Source organism: Primulina eburnea, chromosome 13 (assembly GCF_022965805.1).
Source record: "Primulina eburnea isolate SZY01 chromosome 13, ASM2296580v1, whole genome shotgun sequence".
NCBI classification, from domain to species: Eukaryota; Viridiplantae; Streptophyta; class Magnoliopsida; order Lamiales; family Gesneriaceae; genus Primulina; species Primulina eburnea.
Genome location: NC_133113.1, coordinates 31,280,385 through 31,305,005, shown reverse-complemented (window position 1 = coordinate 31,305,005; position 24,621 = coordinate 31,280,385). Strand labels below are relative to the sequence as shown.

Here is a 24,621-nt window from a genome sequence, read left to right as displayed (position 1 = left end):
TGTTTTTGTATCATTCAAATAGATTTACATTAGATTAAAAATGTTGGAAAAATTTAATCGCATCCAGTATTGTTTGGGAACCTGTATGATGTTTTTATATAAATGTGCTTTTCACTAGCTCCAGCTAGAAGAATATCAGTTGTAAACAGTATGAAGTTTTAGTCGTTAATTTCTCAGCTTTGGACATAAGTACTGTTATGCATGCCGTTTCTGAAGTGATGCAGCTGGGAATATCCAGATGGATAATTGCATTTGCTGACTCCTTTAACCAAGATGGGTTGTTAAATTTTTTTTTATTTCGGAACTGTAACTTTCTTTACAATATGAATTTTGGAAAAAATCTTGTCGCTTTTGGAACTTTCATGTGATCTACGAGTTGACTTCATAACTCTCCAAGTGTTTTTGTTGTGAATTTCGTGGATTTATTTTCATCCTTTAATATTGTCCATTATGGAATTTTTTTGTTTAGGTGATGCTAAGTGATTTTGTAACTATATGAAGTTTTTTTTTTGGGTAACTATATGAAGTTAACAGTGTTTGGAACCAAGATTCTAAAATTATCTAGGCGCTACTCAGACGCCAGACTAGTGCCTAGCGTCCAGGGCCCAGACGGGGACTGGGACATTGCTAGGCGGATTCCATGGTATCAACATAAGAAAATGAATTTTGCTGTGTTAGGGCAAGACAATAAATCACATTTCTTATTGGACATTGGTTTATGGCTTTTAAAAAAATACTTTTCATTTTTATAACTCGGCTTTTAATTTAAACTAAAAGTCCAAAAAAGTTTTCAAAAAAAAAACCAAAAAAAGGTAATTATTCGAGTGCCTAGAGCTGCCTAGGCTGGGCGACTAGCACTTTTTCGGTGCGGTCGGCCGGTGCCGGCCGTCTAGGTCAAATTTTAGAACACTGTTTGGAACCTTTTCTAGTTAAGCATTGTAGTATTAGTATACAAAGTTCACTTTCTCTCATAGGATGCCTTTGTTGCTGCTATTCATGATGCCACTTTGATGATTATCATTTTACCCGGAAACATCGAAAATCCTGTATTTTTTATGCATCCAAGTAAAAAATTCATGCTCAGAACAATTTCCTGATCAGTTCGTCACAGCTTCCTAATTGCCGATTGACATATATGCAGACCACTAGAGGCAGTCATGTCACATGCTTTGGTACAGTCTACCAATTTACCTTCAGCTGGTTTGACAAAAAATGGAAAGTTCAGGGGATCTAGTAAAACAAATGGAGCAGTTACAATGCTGTGTGGTTATCGAACAACTCCCTTACAGATGAAGAATTTCTCAGGATTGCGTGGAGTTAATACCTTAGACATGATGGTTCGACAAACTGGACACACACTTCAGTCCAGGGAAGCAGCTGCAACCTTTGGCAGGCGAGGGAGAAAATTGCGAATGGCACCACGAGCCATGTTTGAGCGATTCACAGAAAAAGCAATAAAAGTCATAATGCTTGCACAAGAGGAGGCAAGACGGCTTGGACATAATTTTGTTGGAACGGAACAGATATTATTGGGACTTATTGGGGAGGGCACTGGAATTGCTGCCAAGGTCCTCAAGTCCATGGGCATAAATTTGAAAGATGCCCGTGTGGAAGTTGAAAAAATAATTGGACGGGGTAGTGGATTTGTTGCTGTGGAAATACCTTTTACTCCTCGCGCGAAGCGGGTTTTGGAACTCTCATTAGAGGAAGCCCGCCAGCTTGGTAACTTGTTTTCCATCTATCAGCACCATTGTATAATCATAGTAGTGGCTTGCAAAGTTTGGTCGAATTTTCAAAGCTTTGATTTCGGTAAAAAATGCAGTTTGGACATTGATGTTGACATTGGTTCTTGATTCAGGTCACAATTACATTGGATCAGAGCACTTGCTCCTGGGATTGCTTCGTGAAGGTGAAGGTGTGGCAGCACGAGTTCTTGAAAATTTGGGGGCTGACCCAAACAACATTCGAACACAGGCAAGAAGCATCACCTTATTTCCACTGCCCACTTGATAATGTGTAAGAAACTGAGAGAATCATTGGTGCAAGTAGGTTATTAGAATGGTAGGTGAGAGTGCAGAGGCTGTTGGAGCTGGTGTTGGAGGTGGAAGCTCTGGGAACAAGATGCCTACTCTGGAGGAGTATGGTACAAATCTTACCAAACTAGCTGAAGAGGTAATTCCTATTCTTCTCGATATCTTTGAATTAGAAAATTGGAGGCCTAATACGTTATGGTTTTTCTGCCTTTTCAGGGTAAACTAGACCCTGTTGTTGGAAGGCAGGGACAAATTGAACGTGTTACACAAATTTTAGGGCGACGCACGAAGAATAATCCTTGCCTGATTGGAGAACCAGGTGTTGGGAAAACAGCTATTGCTGAGGGTCTTGCTCAGAGAATAGCCAATGGGGATGTTCCAGAAACAATTGAAGGGAAAAAGGTAAGCTAGTAATAACAGCTCTTATGAAGAAAAGAAATATTGGAAGCCTCCTACATTCTACTTTTAGTTATTTTGTGAGTTGATATAAGAGGTGGGGGTGATGATGTGACGGCATCTTCAAAGGTTAAACTATATAGATTTTCCTTCATTTTGTCATTAGAGATTTACTGGAGAATGTGAAATGCAACAGTAGCCATACATATACTTGATTACCCCAATTAAAGTTCTACGTATGTTAATATTCATTCACGGTTTATTATAAAGATTTTGGAATACTGTGTAGTTGAGCTAGAAAATTGGGTATTGTTGTTCCAGCAGTTTGTTTTTGTCATTATTATGTTTCTGGAATATTGCTTTTTTAACAATGTCGAAATAGTAAATTTCTAATGGATCATCTTAGGTTATAACCCTTGATATGGGTCTTCTTGTTGCTGGGACAAAGTACCGGGGTGAATTTGAAGAGAGGTTGAAAAAACTGATGGAGGAAATTAAACAAAGCGATGAAATTATTCTCTTCATTGATGAGGTGCATACGTTGATAGGAGCTGGAGCTGCTGAGGGGGCAATTGATGCAGCAAACATCTTGAAACCTGCTTTAGCTCGAGGTGAATTGCAGGTTAGCAAAGTCTAATACAAACATTCGTTTGCAGTCTGAATTTTTGAACAGCACAGCTTTCTGGATATTGCTCCATAATTTGACATGTAAAAGTGTGTCTTTAATGATATTGGGGAACCTAATTTACATCCGCCTTCCACCTTTATTTTCTGTTTTATGACTCAAATGTTGCATATGGATAAAATTGCAGTGCATTGGGGCCACTACATTAGATGAATACAGAAAGCATATTGAGAAGGATCCAGCACTAGAAAGAAGGTTTCAGCCCGGTCAAAGTCCCAGAACCCACTGTGGATGAAACCATACAAATTCTTAGAGGACTTAGAGAACGCTATGAAATACATCACAAGCTTCGTTACACTGACGAATCTTTAGTTGCTGCTGCTCAGCTCTCTTATCAATATATCAGGTATGTAGAATTTGAATTCATTATTCAACACTGAACCTCTTTGAAGACCTTTGTTTTTTAAAATTTCAGTGACCGTTTTTTGCCTGATAAAGCCATTGACTTGATTGATGAAGCTGGTTCTCGGGTCAGACTTCGCCATGCGCAGGTAATTTCCTTTCTTAACTGATCATAATTCTTTTCAGTGTATGTAATGTATTGTGACACATTTTTCATTTCATCTACAGCTCCCTGAAGAAGCTAGAGAGCTTGAGAAAGAGCTCAGGCAGATAACAAAGGAAAAGAATGAGGCTGTCCGAAGTCAAGATTTTGAGAAGGTTATCATTTTCTGGCATCTATGATAGGCTAATTAGTTTGTGGTTTAGGATTTTGAGTTTCTGAACAAACTTAGTTTATGGTTTAAATAATTATAGGCTGGCGAGCTACGTGACAGAGAGATGGATCTTAAGGCACAGATATCTGCTCTTGTGGACAAAAATAAGGAGATGACCAAGGCAGAAAATGAGGCAGGGGACACAGGGCCTGTTGTAACAGAAGTTGACATTCAGCATATTGTTTCTTCTTGGACGGGCATCCCTGTGGAAAAAGTGTCCACAGATGAATCTGATCGCCTTCTCAAGATGGAGGAGACACTCCACAAGCGTGTCATAGGACAGGATGAAGCTGTCAAAGCCATAAGTCGTGCTATCCGTCGTGCCCGTGTTGGGCTCAAAAACCCCAACCGCCCCATTGCTAGCTTCATCTTCTCCGGTCCAACTGGTGTCGGGAAGTCAGAGCTAGCAAAAGCTCTGGCCGCCTACTACTTTGGATCCGAAGAAGCTATGATCCGGCTTGATATGAGTGAGTTCATGGAGAGACACACTGTTTCAAAGCTCATTGGGTCACCTCCTGGTTATGTTGGTTATACCGAAGGTGGGCAGTTAACTGAAGCAGTGAGGCGCCGCCCTTACACAGTCGTTCTTTTTGATGAGATCGAGAAGGCTCACCCTGATGTCTTCAACATGATGCTTCAAATTCTGGAGGATGGAAGATTGACGGACAGCAAAGGTAGGACGGTGGACTTCAAGAACACACTTTTGATCATGACATCAAATGTTGGAAGTAGTGTAATCGAGAAGGGGGGCCGACGCATAGGCTTTGATCTAGATTATGATGAGAAGGATAGTAGTTACAACCGTATCAAGAGTTTGGTTACAGAAGAGCTGAAACAATATTTCAGACCAGAATTCTTAAACAGATTGGATGAAATGATTGTTTTCCGACAGCTTACCAAGCTTGAGGTGAAGGAGATAGCCGATATAATGCTGAAGGAGGTATTCGATAGACTGAAAGCCAAGGAGATAGAACTTCAAGTGACCGAACGGTTCAGAGATAGGGTTGTGGAAGAAGGATACAACCCGAGTTATGGGGCGAGGCCTCTAAGACGAGCCATCATGAGACTGTTGGAGGACAGTATGGCTGAGAAGATGCTCGCCCGCGATATTAAAGAAGGTAACTCGGTCATCGTGGATGTTGATTCTGATGGCAACGTGGTAGTTCTCAACGGTAGCAATGGTGCACCTCCAGAACCGGTGCCTGAACCTGTGGTAGTGTAGATTTTGCATTTAATGCTACTAATGGTGAAATGTTGTTTGTCCTGCTAGCGATATTTTGGAAAAATGTCCGTCTTTTATCAAATGCTGTGATTGAGAAATTGACACTTGATGCTAAAATGAAATTCTAATGAACAGAAGTAATTTAAAAAATATGGTGAAGATGTTGCAAACATCGAGTTAAATTTCGTCTTAAATGACAAGGTAATTTGGTAGGAAAACGAAGAATCATGTATCATGTGATAGTAGTGGATTTATTATTGTTTGGTCAGGGAGATCAATGGTTGATATTGAAGGAATGACAAGTGATGAAAATTTGATATATATAGACGATTTATGTATTTGTCATTTATACATGTGCTTGGTCATCTGTGTATAAGTTGTATTGTGATTTATCATATGTGCTTGGTCATTTGTGTATAAGTCGAGTCTAACTCAACTACTCAAGTCCTCAATGACTCGTATCGAATTCATCAAACACACCTTCCCCTAAATTAGTATCGAATTTCCAAAATTTTATGTCGAAAATTGTTGTCTGTGAATTTGGCATATATTTAATGGTTCACTTAATTCATATTTGTGGATAATTTTATTTCCTTGTGAACTTTTTAAATTATTGTTAATTTTTGACAATATTCGTTCCACCTTTCAAGTAGTCACTTTAAAAAATGAGCTGGTGTTTTTATCAACGTGCATTCCCTAAAGTCGTTGAACCCTCCACAATTCTAATAACTAAGTACATTTCTGAGCAGGAAGCAGAGTTCGAACAAAACTTGAGAATGACGTAATTAATCTTAAAGTTAAGATTACACTGGGAGAGGATGCAATAAATCTTAAATTTAAATTTAATACCAGGAGAGAAGAATAAACCAGACATGAGGTTATTTGAGTGGTATATTGTAACATACTTCAGTATTTCAAAAGCAAGAGCTACGTGTATCCAAAAAAATAAGAGCAAGAGCTACGTCTTATTTTATACAAACACAGTAAATACATTTCCAACTCATGGTTCCTACAATAAATCAAATGGAATTTTTTCACTACACAACCAAAGAATAAGCCACAAAATTTAACCTTAAAACATATACAATTGGATCACTGAAACCTCAATATTCAGTACCTGTGTATGTTCGACTTCTTGAAATGGTTCATATCATGAACATTCCACAGATACGTTTTTGGAATTCCTGGAAAATAGTTACAAAGTATCAGGCAGCCAAAACAATGGAAAGGAAATTTAATTGGACTGCCATTAAAATACCTCGCAAGTGCACCAAAAGCAGCAGTTATTCATCAATCATGGAATGAGTTTGTCTTTGGGTGGGGCTGACACTCCCGCCTCGACTTATTTTGAGTGCATCCAATGCCTTCTGTATTTCCATATTCATGGCACTGTCCACGCTGCCTGATGATAGTTTTCTGTGAGCTTTTTGCAAATGAAGCTTTAAAGAACTGCTGCTTAAACCAGCATTTTTTCCGCATATAGGGCAAACCTTCATCGTAGGCCTACGCTGTTGCCATTCCATAGAAACTCTTCCATGCAACTTCTGATCTAGGTCCAAAAGAATCCTCGCAAAACCATCATTGGGCTGGGCTCTACGATGAACTCGTTTCAGGGCATTCCAGGCTTCCAGTAAAGTGAAGTTTCTGCATTTGAAAGAACCGCGGAGGTTAAATCTTTTTTCTTAAGGGACAACCAGACCAGATCTTCCTATTCCTTAATCAACACCGGAAAAAAATGTTATTAATGCTGTAGATTTGCATTGAGTTAAAACTTAAACATGAAAAAGTAATAGAAAGGTAAGACGAGACAACAACAATTTGGTTTATCCTTGAATCCTCCACCCGCTTTTCCTATTACAGGTCATTTCTGGTGGCAGTAAACCATCACCCATCACCTCATCGCTTCTATTTCCCATGAAAAATAATCAACAGAATGCAGGCCATGTTGGGACACAGGTTCTCCCTCTTCGTGCATCACGAATTAAGCAGACATCTCCCTGGACATGCCACTTAGATGATAAAATACTAGAAAGATCAGTCCGCACTTACTTCCTGAGCATTAGATAAGCAAGAACTAGAGTAGCACTCCTACTCTTCCCTTCAAAACAATGTACCAGAACCTTGCCACCAATTTGTTCCACATGATCTATAAAATCATGTGCTTCTTGAAAGATATCCCTGATGTTAGCATCTTCAATGTCATATATCTGTACATAGATGAAATCATGATCACCAAACAAGTCAAAGAAATTTTTAAGCGAAGCAGAATTTAGTAAGGTTGCATTTGGGTGGAAGCATTTTATTTGAATGAGTTTATAAAAGGAAGTTGAAACTCCTACAATTGAGAATTTCAAATTCCCTATTTTGGTTAAAAACATAAATTGAAGGATGTCGTAATTTAAAATCTACAGATTTAAGAATTACCCAAACAGTTAGTGTGGATTTGAATTAACCATTTGAAATCTAAATACTTCCCATCCAAATGCAGCCTAAAAGAAATTGGAAGGTATATAAAAGTGGAGCAAAAGGCTGCAAATTCTGTAAAATACATACTGAAAAATTTCGGTACTCGAATAACTCAGGAAACTGAGAATCAGATTGTCCAATTTCATTGGAGCACAGACATAAAATATGAGCAATCCCTAAATGCTGCAGGGTGTACACAGATCGAGCAGCAAGTGCCCCACCAATGAACAAAGTAGCAGAGATAGCTGATGGCTTTTCTGTATTTGCTGAGTTAGATATCAGTCCTATCCTCTCAAGAATGTGCTCTAACCTCACCTGAATTTTAAGTATTTTTTTTAAAAAAAAACTTGGTCATTCCATGACAAAAACCAAAGCATACTACCTAAGTTGTCTCAAAATATGGCATGTCGGAATGCAGTTATCACCTTCAACTCATAAGCATCCACCACACAATTATTATCACTACCTTCAAAAAACCCAGTGATGAAGTTATTCTCCTGGCACAATTTAACTGCATCGTTTTTAAGCATATCATTCCATTGCTGTAGTTCTTTGCTTGACTCTGTATCAACCTGGAAAATAAACCGCAAAAAGGAAATTGTGAGTAAAACAAATAATAATTCAAGATAAATTGAATTATTAAAAGAAATGATGCTACTAACAATCTCATTCCGCATAATTCCTAGACTTATCATTTGATAAATTGTATCCACAGAAAACAATTACGTTAAAACATTCTAAAATATAATCCACGTTTCTTCATGGTTCAACAAAAACATAGTTACAGAAACATGTTTAATATAACTACACACGTAATGGAATGTAACATAGTCCAAATTAGATTCAAATATGAAATTGGTCGGCCAGTGTGCTAGAGGAAGAGGTTAAGAGAACGCATCAGAGTTCAAAGTATAATCAAGATAAGAAATTGGCCTGCCAGTATACCAGTGGATGACATTAACAAGACTTAAATTTGAGCAACTCTACAGATATGGATGTAACATGTTGGAACATCAGTTGCAACCAATTAAGGCAACATGTTGCTGAACTACCAAACAATCTAAAACTATTTGTAATGAACAGAGCATAGAAACGTTAAATTCTTTTTAGGTAACACTAAGTTCTATGACTACATATGACAACCTTCGCAAATCGGTGAAAGTCCCGAATCTTTGCCGTCAACCTCAAGCTATGCAACGGTTCACCGCTTCCCTTGCTTAACTTCCCATAAGAGCAATCACGTGAGATTGGAGAACAAGTGTCTGAACTTTCTTTAGATCCTGAAGATGGAATCCTAAGGGCTATTTTCTGTGTTTCTGAGTCATTCAAATCCAAATTGTCCTCGCCAAGGATCCAATCCCTGCTTGGTAAAGATGGACAAGGGACCTCAGTCCCTTTAGCCTGTGCTGGAGATTCAGGAACTGCCGGATCCTCTTTATCAAGATCCCCAGAAGATCTATTAAGTACATTGAGAAAAGCCCGTAAGAGGCCATCTAGTTTCTGGTGAAGGGTAAGAAGGAACATGTGAAATCCCTGCAAGTCCCTGAGTGCTGCTCGAAATCCACTTCTGAATTCGTGGATGGCGGAATTTATCTCAATCCCACGGAAATCATTTGCATCAGTAACTAGCTGTGAAGATTTAAGTTTTCCTCCAGTAATTTCATGCAACAGTTGTGACGCATACTCAGAACTGTTAAGAAGTAGCTCAATGAGCTTCGGATAATTTGCTTGATCATTTGCACGTTTCCCTGCTGGGGGTCTACGAGGCACTACATTATCTATTGCCACAATATATAAATCAGAGCTAGTTGACTCATTCAAAGTGAGACTCGTTGTGGATTCTGCTGTATTAGAAACATCAGAACCCTGAGATACCAATCCTGGATGAGAAAGGTTAAATACACTGTCAACAGAAGTTGCTCTAATTTCTTTTTGAAGTGCCCGGATAACTTTAGGTCTATATCTTTTTATTGCAGAATCAAAAGCAACCTCTAGTGCATCATTATTTGCACTAGTTAATTTTTCAGCCAATAGTAAATTTGCATAGTTCCCACGCCACCTTAGATGGCGACAAGGAAGACGATCTTCATTTCTTATGACAAGGTCTAACATTAAAATCCTGCCTAGAGCTGCAGCTGTTTTTCCTGCAGCTTCCTGTGATTCAAATGCATTCGAGCTTTCCAATAGAGGAGACCCATGAACATAGCTGTAATGTGAAGATTATTTGGAGAAATAAATCAAGAGCTTATAAAATATCAGCTTCATAGGTGAGTGCTTTCTCCCTTATAAAGTAATCAAAGCATAGCTATCTTTCTACATGAAAAATATCTGCATCAGATTTTGATATGCAGTCTTTTGTAAAAGTACCAAGATACTATCTTATGACACTATTTTTTGGCCTGATGATAATGCCCTATGCAAGGAATTTGAAACACATCTGCATCATATTTTGATATTTTGACTTCTTAAGCGGTACCGATATACTATCTTACTGCTGCTAATGTTTTTGGCCTGATGTCAATGACCTATGCAAGGAATTTGGTGGACCAACAGAAGTAGGTGCATAACACTAGTGACAGATTGGATCAGGCAAAAGGTTTAATTGTGGTCTAGCATAAATTGCTGAAATTCTGGTGCCTTTCTATGCAGTACGCCTTCTGCTAATGCAATTACTTGCCATGATAATATTTTCAATACGTACTTCATAAGTAAAAGGCAGCGACTGAGCTCAAGAGCTTCCAGGAGTTCTGAACAAGTCATTTCAGCAAGTTCATTCCCTTGAATAATAGCAGCATCTTTTACTTTTTCTGCGGCCTCCTTGATTTCCAGCCACTCAGAACTCACATTGTGAATGATTCTAGCCTGAAAAGCAGTGGACAAATTTTCAAAATTAAGTTTAGACCTCATGTGTATTAATTAACAAACAACTGTCAAAGCGTGGAGATACAACCTGTGGGGTAGGGACGCCTAGCCATTTTGCAAATTCATAACCAAGCAGTTCAGACTGAGTGGCCATCCTTGATGATGAGAACTTTATAACAACTGCAGCTTCTGTAGAACAATGTTCATCATTTTCGGGTTGGTTGAATAAAGCGAAAAAAACAACACCGCCAGAATTAACAGTAACCTGTACTGGCATAAGAATCCAAATTCAAAATTAGAATTAGATAACATGCATCAAGGTAAAAAAAAAAAAAGAAAAAGAAAAGTCAAATGCTCTCCGCAAAACTTTATAGCCTATCACATATTTTTAATTTCAGCAAATGCTTTACTCTACATTCGACAAGCATGCATGTAGAAGGAGAAGTAAAGACTTCTAAACAATGAAAATATAAGCTCTAGCACACTTGAAAGAAAAGGGTACAAGGAAAACACACGTCATGCATGGAGAAATTAGAAAATCCGGTTCTATCACATACAAACACATTAAGGACAAAATTGCATATATTGTGTGATTATTACTGTGGCTGAGCATCTTTACTTTACAGGGAATATTACATCGACAAACTTGGGACTGTCTTACTACAAATTATATTTTGTCGCACTAAATTTCTCGTACATCAGTTTAATCATTGAAGCAATTACAATATCAAAGTCACATAAAGACCAAAAAAAGGCATAACATTATCTATCAATGCATTAAAGTTCTCTGTCAAACCTCCAGTGCTTTATTCATCTCATCCTCAGAATGCTCACCACTTCCACTGTGCTCTGTGCGGTGAAGAGAAGAAAGTGTTGTCCAGGAGAAGGAGCTTGATTTGATGTCTAACATGCCAGCTTTACCAAGTCTTTCCCATAAACTTATTTCTGCAGTTTGCTCAGAAGGTGGGCAAGTCTTTAGATCGAGATTATTTCCTCCCGAACTGAAGCAAAACAGTTATAGTAAGCACAGGAAAAAAAAACAACTTTATACAAAAGCAAGATATACATTACGAATTCATTTCCAAGCTTTTTTGTGTCAGACTAACCAAAGTTTTCCGAATTCTCTGGTCTCAAGTTGTATGTACTCTCAGCCTTACAAGTTGTTATCATTAGGACACTGGTGAATATTACTGAAAGGCTCAAATATCATTACCTACCTAAGAAGAACTAAGGATTCATTTACGATTTATGGTTGTGAAGAATTAAAGTTAAAGCGATCTAGATATTTGCATTTCAATCGAATGTAGAGTCCAAAATTGATATCCAAATTTTTACACTAAATGATAAGCTTCCTCTCTTGAAAGTGTTCCAGGCAAGGCAATGCTATGGGTTTCACCGAATCACCACTAATCCTGAATATATATAGTATCATCAGACGCTACAAAGGCAATCATTTGAATGCGGAATTCATCCATGAATTTGGTTTACTTCCGGATGCTACTGCCCAGCTCTGGCATACTCAGACAACACAAGTCATTGTGCAATTGAAGAAGCCAAAATTTCACCAGCAGTCCAAATAAATGTTGAGACCAAATAAATGTTGAGAAGATTCCATTTGATTCAAATGATTACTGGTGACATTATAATTGAGAAAGCCGCTTATTTCCATAAAGCACGAGGTGGTTTGTAAAAGGAAGACAAATCAATGATGACATCCTTTTGACTAAAGTGATTGTGCACACCATTTAGACAAAAAAATCAGAAATAATCAGAACTTATATTAGCTCTTGGACGTAATTCTTGTTGAAAGTCTCCAGCTTTTTGGTTTTTGTACTGAATGCATCAAATTCAAATCAAAACACATTTCCAATGACATTCCTTCGGTTTTTTATTAACATAAAGAATGCTAGTTTTTTTCCCTATGAAAGATGAGGTCCAAAACAAGGAGAAACTAAATTTGTATTTTTATTTGCATCGGTGGCAGACTCTCTTTCTAGAGGCCTAAAAAATTTCATGACTCGGTCCATAGCTGCAACTCTATGCTGCTAGCCGTATGATAATCTCCAGCCTGGATTCTCCAGAAGCATAACAAAGCTTAAAGACTTATTTCTCAGTTATGAGAATGTATATGACTGTTTGGTCAATCAATCAATCAATCGATGATATTAAAAGTATATTGTCGCTGGAAACAATGTCTCTCAGCTCCACCAATTTGACTGCTCCCCCCACTAGTTTGTAAATAAATATCTTCCTATGATTATTTGGGTGTCCTCTGTTCAAAAGTCATAGGAAAAACTTTTCGTAAGACCAATCTCTTGCTGCTTTACCAAAAACTATAGCGGGTGGTAACAGTGCAACTCAAATCTTTTAAACCATAGATCAGTTCAAGCACCACGTTTTGAAACAAAGACATTATTACACCAAACGATATCAATAGTTACACTTCTTGCAATTAATGACTATCGAACCGTGACCCTGGCTCTGCTAATATTTTGAAGACCGGCCTCTTGACGTGTTACCAAAAACTATAGTTGGTGGTAACGGTGCAACTTAAATCATTTTAAATCATACAATGTGTTTATGTTGTTCCATCTAACATGCAACATAAACAATTATTGCACCCAACACTTTCGTTTCTAGGATTTAGTTAGCAATATCATGAAAAAGGAGTTTGGTTGATATATGTAGGTATATGCAGTTTGACAATGCCAAGCATAATGAGTTCTTTGCTAACAGAATGTTGGAAGACACCTCTACAATTGAAAAGAAGATCTACTTAGTTTCTACCAACTTAGAGGTGACAAGTTCCTAGATAACAGATTGAATATATGCAAAAACCTTTTGTAACACCAACTTAAATAAATTGGCAGAAACATATTGATGGATAGAAGAAACTCAATACAAATTGGCATGTATCTTTCTTAACTGCCATTGAAAAATGAAAATATATCGTTTCACCGCAGGACTTATCTATTCAATTCTATCCTTTTAATCTACAAGTCAGGTTCATGAAAAACCACCAACCTAGCTGCTGGTGGTTTTATTTAAATGTATCTGTATGCAATTTAAAATAAGACCATTTAACTCAGCAAGTAGCCAATCCGATCAGCATAACAATGTATATGAAATTTGTCAACGCGAAAAAATCAGAGCCACATTTTTACAAAGCATTGACAACATAAAATATATACAACCACCAACCAAACAGACATGCCCTGAGTGCTGTGAGGTCGATGGGGGAAGCCTGAGGCCGGATACTTGCTGCTCCGTTTACGGACCAATTCCAGCCACTGCGCAAACCGATAAGCGGGTCCGGCTGTAATGTCCCCCAACATATACAAAACCTGCATTTCCCCAACATACTCAACTTTAATCTCAATTTTGAGATCACATATATATACACACATATAAGTACAACACAGACACACATATTTATGTACACCTTTTTCTTAGCATTATAAAGCCAAAAAGAAAAAGAAAGAAAATTATAGGCGAAAGCCGCGAAACGACAGACCCTTGAAGTGGCTGTGAGCGGCAATGGAGCTTCCAACGCATCATTTCCAATATCAACGTCCTTCTCTTCGTCCTCCTTCTGCATTAACAGAACAAAAACATGAATGCATAACGCAGAAATACCCTAAACTAAAAATAGTTAGCATAAAGACGAGATGTAAATAAGACGGAAAAATGCAGCGAAATTCCGGGCCGAAACGATTCCTAGTTTTTGGAATTTGAGATGGAAAGATAAAGAGACAGCGTACTTGAGAAAAGCATGAATCTTCTGCTTGATTCGCAGCCATTTTAATGTTTTTAGCTTTCTGGTCTAGGTTGGTTCCATTTAGGGGAAGATTACGGTTCGGAACATAGCTTGATTTTCCGGGTACCCGAAATAGGAGGTGGAGGGGTGGTTGAGTGGCACTGCCGCAGATTAATGCGGAGATGTCACGGACGATCCAACGGTAAACCAAAACAATCTTTTTTTATTTATTTAATTATTTATAGCTCGAGCAATTGTTTTATATATTGTGCATATACAATAAGTTTTTTTTTATATGAAAAATAGTATAATAAATTAATAAATGCACAACGAAAATCCAAAAAGATAATCTTGATCGGTATAACACTATAATTTAGAAACATATTTTATTTAACTCTATCACATAATTGGTTACTACTAACCGTAGCTGCCATAGGGTTGTGCAGTATTATTTTTTATTTGATTTAATAACATAATTCTAAAAAGTAATGAATGAGATTTAAAATACAAGACACGAAATTAAAATTTGAAAAATAAAAAAAAAAATCAAATAACGACAAGCATGTTATGCCTCTATTAGAGCATCTACAATGGAGTGTTAAATGGATGTTATAACACCCATTTTGAGGGACGTTCAATTATGATTTAGGCCTTATACTTAATAATAGTAATGATATAGTTTTATTTTCATAAAATCGTAATTTAATATTGATGCATTTTACCTCTCTTCAAAATGTATATTATTATAATTTGTAAAACGACGAGCTTATAGCATATTTCACATCAATATCAAAATTTTGTGGTTAGAAACAATATGCGAACTGAAATATATTAGTGGTAAGAGGGAAAAAAAGCAAAAACGATATATATAGTAGTGACGAACAAAATGAGAGCAGCTTAAACTGTGAAAACGGGATCGTGGGAGATCAATACAAGCAAAACAGCTTGTTGTCACATTCAAAAAAATCTTTCACCGTGTCCCATGCTACTCGTGTTAAGAGTGTAAGCTGACTGACTTTCAACATCTAGGGTGCCACATTGGTGCTGCATCGCCTAATCATCTCCTAAACTCAATATATATATTTGAAACCTGTTGGGCCCTCTAGTTTGCCTCGGGTATTATAATGACATCACGGGGAAAAAAATACATGCGTAGTTTACCAGTTCTGAAATATGTTTTTGACTATCTAAAATTTGGAAATGAAAATATATACACTAATCATATGGTAAATATAAGAGTAGGTTTTAAAATTTCGATCTAAATAACTTTCCCTCCATAGTGATGAAATTTCGTATTTCGTGGAAGGATATAATGTCTCGGCCTCTCGGGTCAATGCCAAAAGGTTAATACGTCCACGAGCTTGGCTACTAACTCGACCTGGGAACAATAAACTGAAAATATATAAATTTAATTTTGTCCTTAGAAAAAGTTATGTAATTTGTTAAAAAAGAAAAAAGAGGATAAACTGGAAATCTCACTACTGATTAATTTTAGTTAAGAGAATAAAATGAACAGAGACGACGGATTCAAACTCTGTCAAAACTCAAACAACTGACAAATCTATAAAACCAATTCTTTGTCTATAAATGAATACATGGATTTAATTTTTCTTTTCCTGTACCAATCACTCTTATCACAAAAAATCTTTACAATCACTCAACCTCACAGAACCTTTGGTTCAACAACAAAAAATAAAAGGACAATAACCACAAAACTGTCATTCAGAGATCTTGTAAATAGGGAGAGAAAGAAGGATGATGAAGAAAAGAGCCAAATTAATGTACCATCTCATGTCGAGGTATCTGCATCTGGAGCCTGTTTACTATTAGCAAATGAAGGTTGGCCAATCTCCTTCCGGGACGCCTCCCACAGCAGTTGTTCAATGCCCAATTTCCTCAACTCCGTTAATCCTTTCTCAACTGCAAGACAGCAAATATTACGAGGTGGAACCTTGTATCAGAGAACAGATGCGGCAGGCTGATTTTGAGTTCAGAAGCCGAACTTTTCATTTGGCTACGAAACAGTCAAATAGTTCCTTTCTATATAAATAAAAAAACCCATCGGCAGAGGGAGTGAAAAGAACAGAGTAATAGATAATTACCATCAACAGCATCATGTGAAGTTGGCAACTCTCCACTGCGGCTTATCCATAATCGAAGTCTGTCTTCTGCAATATCTTCCTCAACACCATGCACTAAGGCCCTTCTCCAGAAATATGTAAGCCAAGCCTGAGAAAAGTAAGATCTTACCTTTGAAAGACAAATGCACACTTCAATAACTACAAGACCGAGTAGAAAAACTGCCTGAGACAGCACAACAGCGGATGGAATCTCCTAGTGGTACTCAAATCTAAGTTCATGATTTTCTTCATATTGAAAATATGAGGAAAAATGAATAAACCTTGAGAATATTCATTGTTACAGGATCTCAGGATGGCAAGAGAACATTTTATGGGGACATAGAAGGGTGTCAATTAGAGGTACAGTATTGAAAGAACAGATGTCAATGAAAAAAAGACTGCAAACAACCTTAACATACCTCCTTGAAAAGAACATCTTCAGATTCCTCTTGACTTAATTCTGTAAACCAAATATGAAATCTTGTATTTGAGTTTTGTCATGGTAGTTCCAAATCATAGTGGGAGGAGTCAAAGATTTTAAGTCCCAGCACAAAACATGAATCTTCAAGAGAGTGATGCAGAAAATGGAAGGGAACTGTTAGGTTCCATACTACTTGCATCATTACATCTACTCCAGTAAACAAATAAAAACACAAATTTCAATGAAGTACGAAGGGAACAAGGTTAGAATGCTACAAGTTCTGCAAATACATTGAGCCAGTCAATAAACTAAATGAACTTTATTCTTAAGGGAAGGAGATAAAAAATCAAGTTTCTCACCAGAGGCCTCCATGAACTTGGGATCACTTGACGATTTAGGATCTACAAATAACAGGACAAGAACCTAATCATCTTTCAATGATACATCACAGCTCAGAAATAATCACAAGATAATATGATACATATTAGTTGTACCACAATTGCAAGGAATGAGAAAACACACTCCCAAAGTAGAAAATACCGGAAAAGGAATGCCGAACCAAAGTTGACCGTCGGTTTTGGACCAACGAAAGGACAACAGCATCCTCAACCTTCAAAAGACATAATGGGTGAGAACAGAAACAGTGTACATCCTTGCATTCAAAATTTAAATTTAAATTTAAATTTTAAACAGTAAAATGGTGGATTTATATAATAAAATTAGAGCATTTGACAATGAAAGACAGAATCAAACTGTAAATAAGAAAATTCCAAATAGCATTATGATCAATAAAAGATGGAGAACCTTCAAGGAAGCTAATTCCCTCAACCCCATTTCAACTGACAACATGCTCTCAATATTTCCTTCCCCGGATAAATCATTCAGATCACGAGAATGTTTGCTCCGGTCATCTCCCCCTATTCAAGGACGGAGAGCTAAAAACTGTTAGTTATGAAATACTAGGACATTTATATAGAAAAATAAAAATAATTACAGCAAAAGAAATGAATAACAAAAAAGTATTCAATGGAAGTAGTCGGCACCATCCCATGAATCCTCCCTGGCCTTCTGCCCAGCAGAAATGACAACCTCAAATGGCAGAGGTGCCAAAGATGACCAATGATCATATTTTGAAGCTGCTATATCGGCACAGATACCTGCAGGACATAGAAGCGTGGAAATCAAATAAAATCTTTTATATATTTGGTTTATTTCCGGTCTTTCCAGAAAAAATACTTGATCAAAATCTATTTTCAGGATCAACTGAAAAATGTGATGTATGGTTTTAATTTCTCAGAGAGGCACTTCCTATTGAAGATATCATATTATGTATTAGATACTCTTAGTTTTTATAACATTCAGTGTTTTGAGCTTGAAAAAATAGTATATCAGTTATAACGTATAATAATGAAGTTGTTTTGAGATTTATGAAAAACTGAGCTGAAAGCCTGAAAGTAATAATTGCATAGGGGAATATGAAAATGGGTTAAATGAATTTTGGATACAAAAATCGAGAATGTGGTGTGGAAAACATTTACGGGAAATGAACAAATATCGCCATTTGCCTGCTATTACACATGGCAAGTTTTAAATAAATATATCAATGTCAGACATTAGAAATTTTCACAACCCATTTTAACTTTAGGAAATTTATAAGATAATAGAACAACTATATAAAGTAATTGCAAGAGAATGTTTTGTCTTTGGTTTCTCAAGCTATCCACTGGAGTATACCATTTTATGCCTTTGATTTCATAATGGAGAATATCATACAACACCTAAAAATATTAGTTTCGAGTTTTTTAAACGAAAATGTGTTTTCATTTAACTTTCATCTCCTAAACAATAATTTTACTTCAACTTTTTACCACTTCCAAGACAATTATAAAACTATAAATATATTTCACTCGCAACACATTTTTAACTTTTGAGACGTCCCAGAAGATATATAAAAAACCAAAAAATACCCCTAGATAACTATTTTTTTTGGCATTGAAACATAGTCGGACATGAATTACCATAACGTGCAGCTAAGCCCCAATAGCGAGCAAGCCAGCATCTCTTTAAAACAACCTCCTCCTACCGAAGGAAACCAAATTGATAACGTATATCAGAATTTGTGGAAGAAAACCATCAGAAATTACTAGAAACTACAGATAAAGTTTAAGAGAAAAACCATCTCTTCATGTGTCAGAATCATTCTCTGAGTCATAGTTCTTAGCGCTTTTGCTTCTGATTCAGCTTCACGAAACTGTTCTGCAGCTGTTGCAGTCTCATCTTTAATACTCTGAGAAAATGTCATGAAACATCAGAAGCATAAACTATCAGACAAGGAATCAGGGTAACACCAGGAATCATATGACAACCTCAAGTTCCGCACGAAGAGCGGCAAGTTCTTCATCTCTTCCATCCTTTGTTTGCTTCGCAGCTTTGAGATTAGCCTGCAGTAAATATACAATATATTCACATTGATAGAATGACGAAATAGAAACATGGCACAAATAAAAGAGAGAGAGGTCAGCCAACCTCTCTCTGACGGAGAGCAGCTTCCTTCCTGCTAACAGTCAGACATATCAATGAAATGTAGCACGACGAAAAATATGGTTGAAAAAATGAATTTACCGGCTCAACAACTTAGCCTCCAAGGAAACACCTTCTCCAAAAGAAGCAACCTACAGAAATATAAGTCCAACACAATTATCTTGAAAGATAGAACATGTACAGTGTTTACTCCAAATGTGGAGAGTTTAGTATTCAACCACCTATTCCAAGTTAATTTGGAAATAAGTGGTTGGCAAACTAATAATTAAAAAAGACAAATAATTTAACTACGTATATCAAATCCATCTGCTGTAAAGTTGCTCCAGGAAAGAGGACGGCGTAAAATCAATTAAATAAAAACTTGCATTGTTTTCTATATCATGAATAACCCAAGTGATGAAGCAATTTTTCAAAATTCAGGAACAAGGGCTGCTTTAATTCTGACCTGTTTCTCTAACTCTCTGGCTCTTGCTTCTGCTTCTTCACGTTTTTCTTCTGCCTGATGAAGCTGTAGGGCAAAAATTGTCCGATAGAAATGAACTTGCAAGCATATAAACTTCATTTTTTTCAAGGTTATTTAGTAGGCAGGAACAAGAGAGTGGACTCACCTTATCTAGAATTATTTCATTTTCTTCTTGCAGCATGTCAAGCTGCAAATTAAGTAGATTTCAGTCAGCCCAGAACACTATGTAACCATGTGAATGTAAAATATATAAGACAAGAACTCAATTTACCAAGTCAAGGTTTGATGATTAGATATCACATGTCCATTGTTTCAAACACAAATACCTTTGGCTTTTCATCAAATATTTTTAACTTTTCTTCGCTTTTTTTCAATTTAAATACATCAATTAACTCATGAAAATCAACTATTAAAAAATGCAACACTTATTTTCTACTTTTGAGCATCACATCAACTTTCACATTACATCATTGAAAACCGATTCGGATTACAAAAGCATTCCACACATTTGTAATTCTCACGATGAAAACAGGAGAAAGCCCTGCCTAGTGCCCCATTAGAATCAATATGCAACAGAAAGATGCATTATTTCACATAAGTGAAATTGAATAACTTGAAGTTGGTTTAGAAGCATACTTCATCACGAAGTGCAGATGTCTCATGCTGAACTCCAGAATCTTTCAGGCCAAGTCCCACATCATGTGTTAACCTACAGAATGTGCCGATATCAGATGATTTCGAGACGCATAGGAAATTTATGAATTAAGATCTGAAGTCTCAAATCATACCAATCAACCAGCACAGCCTTGATGCTATGCACAAATAAACTGACTAGCAACTAATTTGGTACGCTTTTAACAAGCACAAAGTCAAACTAATGCCAACAAAATAACTAAATGTTTGGTCATGTATCCATAGGTTGCATGTTTCAATCACACTTTGCCGCCTTTGATACATGTGATTGATTAATAATACAGCGAAATTGCAGAACTTTATATTCTAATTAGATTTGATTTAATATTTCAACATAATTAATTTTTTAGTTATCCTTGGATCAGAGTCAAATATTAATTTACACTATGAAAAAGGTTTATTAAACGAAGAATCCAACTATCCATTATACCATCAATGAACAACCGAGGCTTATATTGTGAATCATTGTACTTCATAACATTAGCTAAAATGAATGTATAAGAAAAAGATGAAGATCTTACCGCTTTTCTTTTAGTCTGTTATTGGGAGGTTCTATAGGAGGGATGATAACTGGAGTTTTCAATGAGGATCGGCTCAAAGGTGCCGCATTAGTCGTTGTGGTACGAACAGATATTGAAGGTCTTCCAGCGGAAGTGGATCGAACAGGAGTGATATCCATAAAGTTTCGACCAAACTAAAAACAAAATAAACCAATTTGATAAAACGTAAGCAAACAAGTACTCACTACCAGTAGATTTGTTAACCATGACAAATTCAGTTGATCGAGCATATATCATACAGGTTAAAATATAATGCTTAAGAAATAATAAAAAAAGGGATTATACTTTCTTGTTAGAACCCTGGTGTCCAAAAATTACAGCTTCAGTTGAATTTTAAAACACATTCTCAACATCCATGACGTGACTAAAACCAGTTCTCGTTATATCGGGCTAGCACCCATCAAAAGCAATAACCAAATCGCTTAGATATCAACACGACTAAAGATATTAAGGTTAACAAGATCAGATTGCGAAAATTCAAAACGTAACAAATCAAAAATTAATTGAAACTCTCCCATGGAATGGATTGAAACGATCCCCAAACTTTAAGCAGTAGCCGTCAGCACAAAAATTTCAACCAAAATAAAGTCAGAACACGTCAAAAAAACTCGAGAAGAATGGTAAATCAAATTTTACCGATGGCGACGGAGATCTATTCGGCTTGGAAACCGCGATTCCAGACAAACCGTTGCTGCTACTGTTACTGTCCGTCCTACTAAAATTATTATTACTCGAAACAGGCGGCGGAAGTCCGAAACGAAAGTCCAGATCATCGTCATCCTCGTCCTCTGTAGTCTTGGATGCTGTCATCACCTGTGCAAGGCGCGCCGCCGCTGCTTTGGCGGCAACATTTTGAGTCCTCTTGATAGTTGACATTCCCGAAGCAGCCGGAGGAGGTCTGGATCGTGGATGAGCCGGAGAACCAGCGGGGGAAGATGAACCGGTGCTGCTTGATCCGCCGCTCCACTGTCGGGAGTAGACCGGACTCTCGGTCCTCTTCCGGTTCATCTGTACTGAAATAGGTCTAGTGGAAATAGAATATTCCTTCAAGCGGCGGAGAACAGTTGAATCGGGAGGAAACGCCTGTCGGGAGAGAGGAAATCGGGTGAAATGCGATTCAAGTCAACACGATGATCATCAGCCAACCAAATATTAATCAGAGAACTTTCCCATTTTTTCCATTTCAAAGAAAATGAAAAATTACGGTCTAATTGCACAAACATATTATTTACCCTCCAACTCCATCTTAAATTTATCCTTATTAATTTCTTTCCTTATATTTGATCTTAAAAACACAAATTTGATACCTTTATTTTTTTCGTTATAATTTTTCATCATCTCTAAATAAAATATTATATATTTTCTTAAAATTTCATTTAGCCCAATCTTTATTAGTAGTAAGTATTAAAAAAAAAAAGTCAATTCTAAAAAAAAATCAATTAATCACAAAAAATAATCATATAATCGATTAATTAAACCAAAAGACACTTTGTTAAACCAAAAAATTTAATAAACAACATGCTTCACTTTGATTTAGGTATCAAAGCGATCAAAAATCTGACTTTTCTTATTTTAAATTTTTTAAAAGCTTTCACCAGATGCACTTAAAGCGTGTCTGAGAAGGTTTTCAAGGCGAGTCCAGACGCATGCTTGGGCTCACCTTAGTAAACTGCTCAATCTACGAGAGGCGCTCGCATTCAACAACTATGTGATTAAGTTGAATCTTTGCATAGCATTTGTTATAATTTCAATTAATTAGGTATTGTATGACTTCAGGGGAAAGTTTGTGTAGTTAGTTAACCCGAAATATCTTAAAACCAATTGACAAACTATTTGTTACCGAATACGATATTAAAGCAGCATGCGCTTGTTGGCGGCATACATGATCGATTATTGATTGAACATAAAATCAAATCATATTAAAATGTGTGGTATAAAAATGATAATATTATACAAAATGATTTATGAGTAATTCCGTTTTCATTATAATTTTTCTATTGTGTGTATGTAAGTAACATTACACTGACAAAAGAAATTGTCAAGATCTTCGTGAGCTGAGGTACACAAACTTCTTTCTTTCTACTTACTCGATGCGTTGCTTTTCTTTAAATCTTGTTTCGTCCTTGCTTAGAAGAAACACAAAATCTGGGAAGGAAATTTGCTGCAAATTTAATTTACTACTGCGTGACTTTCTGGACACAGAACAGCAGAAGTGATGAGTATCGTCTTTTTCGAGCTGTTTTGCTTTATGAGGTTAATGTTGTTACTGGTTCACATTGTCGTCGTTCCTAGTTTATGTGAACGTTCAATGGTTTGGCGTGTGTGGACGCTGTGTGAAACAAAATTATAACTTGGTTTGCAATCTCGACCAGGAACTCCACGGCAGCGTATCTCTCCGGCAAACAACTGATCATCCCTGTTGAGTTCACGATGATGCAGCCGCCGCCTTCTTTCTTGTAACCACTTCAATAACTAATCAAACCATTATCCCTGTTAATGAATAATAAAGGCAAAAATCATTCGCCCTGTCCCAGTACTCGTCTTTATGCGGATAGCCAGCCTTGAATCCTGAACCCCATAGAGCCCGTAGCGACTATGGGCCAGGAGGTGCGTTAAAGAGAAATTGGGGCTAAAATCAAATAATCCCAAAACCAAAATTCTTAAATTTGTCAGAAGAGACAAGAGTGATGATGATCGTGCTTCTACCTCCCAAAAGGGGGTGGTAAAAACGAGCTTGGAGTTGGCTCTGTCGGTGGTTAATTCTGCTGGCATTGACTCTGGCTTTACTGGTGGTGATGAAGAGAGTCAGACATATTAAATAATGGGGAAATTGCTCCTAAATCCCTAAACCCAAACTTAACTTGTTCCTAACTCCCTAGCCATCAAAAACTCTCTTTTAACTCCCTAAACCTATAAAATTGACAAAACTATCCTTATTCTCTATTTTCTTTTAATTGATCCTCCGCGCTTCAAAATTGGTATCAGAGCATGGTTAATTTATTTCAAACACGAAAATTTTATTATTACTAGTAATTAAATGTATGAGAAGGAGAATTTCGAAAAAATTATGAATCCGAACTTTAGTTCGAGGAGAATAATTTACAAGAACTATTCCAATATTTTGGAATATACACAAGTTTATCTAACTATTGTTAGATATCAGAAACAGGAGAACAAAGGAAATTTATCTCCTGATGCAAGACAGCAGTGTTTGCAAAACCTTGCATACACAAAAGGTAGACTCTTACAGGACGAAAAGACCAGATCTTCAATGATCTGTTAAATATGCCAGGGACTACCATCCAGTTCGAAATTGAACTTATTTCCCTAGAAATAATTCAATTAGAACAAGAATTACAGCGAAATACATGCTTCACTGAACTCAGAACGAAAGGTATGCGTTTACAAGGTTTAAAGAACCGTAAAAACATACTTCAAAATCTACTCAGAAGAAATTCTTCAGAGAACAATGGATCTGTATAGACAGAAGATTTACGAAGGGAAGCAACAGCACCCTCAGGTAAAAATTTATGATTCAGAATAATAAATTTCTGGAGATAGTACCAGACTCCTCTAAGCTCTCTCTGGATCTTAGAGAAATACAGAAAACGGTACAAAATTATGGCAATATGCTATATTATGTACCTCAAAGGATTGAAAAGGTCCTAGAGAAACAAGAAGAAATT

At 36.7% G+C, this 24,621-nt stretch overlaps 2 protein-coding genes and 1 pseudogene across 11 annotated transcripts; 1 reads left to right on the top strand and 2 right to left on the bottom strand.

Annotated features, from left to right (window-relative positions):
* Positions 1 to 1,157: 1,157 nt before the first annotated feature.
* On the top strand, positions 1,158 to 5,204 carry LOC140808919 (ATP-dependent Clp protease ATP-binding subunit ClpA homolog CD4B, chloroplastic-like; annotated as a pseudogene).
* A 794-nt stretch (positions 5,205 to 5,998) lies between these two features.
* Positions 5,999 to 14,351, bottom strand: LOC140808920 (dual specificity protein phosphatase PHS1-like). Of its 7 annotated transcripts, none has more exons than XR_012113047.1 (12): positions 14,142 to 14,351; positions 13,895 to 13,972; positions 13,582 to 13,724; positions 11,177 to 11,381; positions 10,469 to 10,645; positions 10,220 to 10,380; positions 8,662 to 9,724; positions 7,944 to 8,090; positions 7,606 to 7,833; positions 7,102 to 7,259; positions 6,211 to 6,696; positions 5,999 to 6,154 (listed from the first exon to the last, which is right to left on the bottom strand). XR_012113047.1 is itself a non-coding variant. In XM_073166273.1 (12 exons), the coding sequence occupies exons 1-12, from the start codon at positions 14,178 to 14,180 to the stop codon at positions 6,434 to 6,436; spliced, it is 2,574 nt and encodes an 857-aa protein (XP_073022374.1). In that variant the 5' UTR covers positions 14,181 to 14,351; the 3' UTR covers positions 5,999 to 6,433. The 7 variants fall into 7 exon arrangements, 5 of the variants coding, with proteins under 5 accessions (XP_073022374.1, XP_073022373.1, XP_073022370.1 ...); XM_073166273.1 differs by having other exon boundaries at positions 5,999 to 6,454; positions 6,543 to 6,696; XM_073166272.1 differs by having other exon boundaries at positions 5,999 to 6,696; positions 13,575 to 13,724.
* An 892-nt stretch (positions 14,352 to 15,243) lies between these two features.
* Positions 15,244 to 22,140, bottom strand: LOC140809010 (coiled-coil domain-containing protein SCD2-like). Of its 4 annotated transcripts, none has more exons than XM_073166455.1 (18): positions 21,572 to 22,137; positions 20,897 to 21,069; positions 20,319 to 20,391; positions 19,828 to 19,869; positions 19,665 to 19,727; positions 19,301 to 19,350; positions 19,205 to 19,232; positions 19,045 to 19,119; positions 18,855 to 18,965; positions 18,697 to 18,757; positions 17,722 to 17,835; positions 17,483 to 17,595; positions 17,219 to 17,288; positions 17,038 to 17,079; positions 16,677 to 16,717; positions 16,240 to 16,366; positions 15,923 to 16,057; positions 15,244 to 15,529 (listed from the first exon to the last, which is right to left on the bottom strand). In XM_073166455.1, the coding sequence occupies exons 1-17, from the start codon at positions 21,941 to 21,943 to the stop codon at positions 15,927 to 15,929; spliced, it is 1,686 nt and encodes a 561-aa protein (XP_073022556.1). In that variant the 5' UTR covers positions 21,944 to 22,137; the 3' UTR covers positions 15,244 to 15,529; positions 15,923 to 15,926. The 4 variants fall into 4 exon arrangements, with proteins under 4 accessions (XP_073022556.1, XP_073022557.1, XP_073022555.1 ...); XM_073166456.1 differs by having other exon boundaries at positions 15,244 to 15,515; XM_073166454.1 differs by lacking the exon at positions 15,244 to 15,529 and having other exon boundaries at positions 15,677 to 16,057; positions 21,572 to 22,136.
* Between the last annotated feature and the right edge of the window lie 2,481 nt (positions 22,141 to 24,621).